General features: G+C 40.5%; 1 protein-coding gene across 1 annotated transcript; it reads right to left on the reverse strand.

Moving 5' to 3' along the window:
* Positions 1-1,207: 1,207 nt before the first annotated feature.
* Positions 1,208-2,242, reverse strand: LOC106330581 (glutathione S-transferase T2-like). Its single transcript, XM_013769025.1, has 2 exons — positions 1,526-2,242; positions 1,208-1,315 (listed from the first exon to the last, which is right to left on the reverse strand). Exons 1-2 carry the CDS (start codon positions 2,240-2,242, stop codon positions 1,208-1,210), a joined length of 825 nt encoding a protein of 274 aa, XP_013624479.1.
* Between the last annotated feature and the right edge of the window lie 408 nt (positions 2,243-2,650).

Genomic DNA, 2,650 nt, shown 5'->3' on the forward strand with positions numbered 1-2,650 from the left:
ATGTCATCAAAAACAGGAGACCGATCGAGGACATTAATATCGTTTAAAGTACTTGGAAGACCGAAGAAAGCGTGTCATATCCAAAGATCTTGTGAAGCTACTGCCTCTAACACAATTGATGATTTTGTTGATCCCCGGGTATACTGTAATTTCCAAGCCGTTGGGCAATTTTTCCACCTCCAATGCATACAGTCGATGCTTCCTACCATCCCAGGAAACCCGCGTTTAAGAAACTCGCGTATCTCTCCAATATGGAGTAGTCGCTGAAGATCCTCTTGTGTCGGTCTTCGTAGATACTCATCACCAAATAACCAAATTATTCCTTCATTAAAATGCTTTAAACACGAAATTGCCGTGCTTTCACCAACTCTGAGATATTCATCAACCGCGTCAGCTGCAGAACCATAAGCAAGGAGACGAATTGCAGCCGTACATTTTTGTAGTGGAGAAAGACCAAACCTCCCCGTTCTCTTCTTTGTTGAAAGAATGGAACGTGTTCTGAGAGGCGATGGACAATACGCAAGAATAATTCTTTGTTCATACGGAAACGGCGTCTGAATAAATATGGTGGGAATGTCGCATCTTCGCTGAAGTAATCAGTCCATAATTGGTTGTGTCCTATTTCGCGGTCTCGTTCTATATAAGTGCGTGTCCTCGGCTTAGAGGGTTGGGCTTCCACAATGTTGATGTAGGTTTCGTCTATGATATCGTCGATAATTTCGTCCAATCTTTCTTCAACTTCATCGGATGACGATGATGACATTTTTTTCCTAGTATCTCCTGCAAAAAAAAAAAATCCGTTAAGATTTAAAAAAACTTTCTTATTCAAAATCCTACTATATAAAAGGAGCTAAATTCTAGCTTTTCTAAAGGTGCCACATGGGCAAAATAATCCCCACCTATCAAACTGCCATGTCATTACGGACTGGGCTTGGAATACAAAAAAAAGTTAACATTCGCAGCCCATTTAAACCATTCAACTTCCTTGTACCTGTCGGTTTTCAGTTTAAGGAGATGATTTGTGTTCGATTTGAAGTATGAAAAGTTAATAGAGAAGAGTCTGTTTGATTGAAAGAGAAGCAAGTTGTTTAGAGATCAAAGCCGACATTACAAGTACCATACATTAACTAGGGAGAGAATACAGTTGCATACGAGAAAGAAAACTAAGGAAACAAAGGAGATACATAGCTAAAACAACTAAACAACTTCACTTATAGAAGTGAAACTTGACACCCGTGACTTCCTTCACACCCGTGAATGGGAAAACAACAAAACAGACCCGTGACTTCCTTTCACACCCGTGACCTTGTACTACCTGCAACAACCAAAAAAAAAAAGTCCAAGAGTTAGCAAGAGTTAACAAGAGTAAAGAAAGTGTACTAACTACTCAACACAACATGAAAACCTTAACTTGTCCGTGACTTCCTTTAACTAAACATCACAGCATTTCAGACATTAGTTTCATTTTTAAAGATGTTTCCATCTCAGATAGTGGATCAGTTTTGGCAATTAAACGCTCAAGCACTTTGCGTTTAGATATCTTCTCTTTCATTTCCATAATGCATTGAATCTTCTCCAACTCCTCTTCTCTTCCACTTTTCTTCCGCTTGATAGAAGCTTTAGTAGCCTTGACACCTATAAGTCTAGCCTCTCCTGCTGCCACCGCATCTTCTCCATCAACCTCTACCGGTTGTTTACGCTTGTCCTTAAAGAGAAAGGCGGAGCACCATTTCTTGTCATGCCTCAGCTCCCTCCACGCATGTTCGAGTGTGAACTTGATGGAGTAGTCATTGAAGAAGATATCGAGGGCAGCTTTCATCACGTCATCATCATTTTTCCCACTTCTCTGCTCCCTCAAGGCCGCTTCATAGCTCCCAACAAACTTGCAAACCAGATCGTTAATCCGAGCCCACCTTTGCTTGCACTGACCAAGCTCTCTCGGTATTGTCCCGACCAGCTGAGGGCTTGAGTTGTAGTACTCTACAATCCTCCTCCAGAAATGAGTCGCCTTCTGCTCATTACCGACCACAGAGTCTTTACTCGTGTTAAGCCAAGCGCTTATGAGGATTCTATCCTCTTTGATAGACCATTTCCTCCTCTCCTTGCTTGAAGACTGCTCAGAAACAGGGGGTGTATCCATGGGTATGGACTGCTCTGTACTAAACCAAATTGGTTCGGGTGAATCAAGGCTAAAAGACGACTGGTTATTGAGAAGGTTAACAAAACCAGGGGTGGTATCCATGGTTATTTTAAGCTCTGTGTCACTCTACTAGCATCACAGAGCTTTAAGTATGCGATATCTATCTAAGTTACATTTAAAAGCAATCAAGTCAGCCAGAGTTAGGAAGGTAAAAAGCAGTACATATACATATAAACCTATCAACTCAGAGGAGTTAGGAAGGTAAAAGCATTTATCAGCTTCGGACTTTAATTCTAAATACATTTATCAGCTTCGACTTTATCAACAAAATCTAGTTTACCGCTTAGTTTATTATATTACCATTATCCCGATTCAATGACAAATACTATACATTTTGATTACTCAAAGAAAAGAGAGTTGGAAGTTGTTTGTACATTACCTTCTAAAGGTTAGACAGTCGCATTTTCATCCTCTGAAGCTCTTCCTGAACAGACATGAGATAAAAGAGTC

The sequence above is a fragment of the Brassica oleracea genome, chromosome C3, assembly GCF_000695525.1.
Source record: "Brassica oleracea var. oleracea cultivar TO1000 chromosome C3, BOL, whole genome shotgun sequence".
Taxonomy (NCBI): domain Eukaryota; kingdom Viridiplantae; phylum Streptophyta; class Magnoliopsida; order Brassicales; family Brassicaceae; genus Brassica; species Brassica oleracea.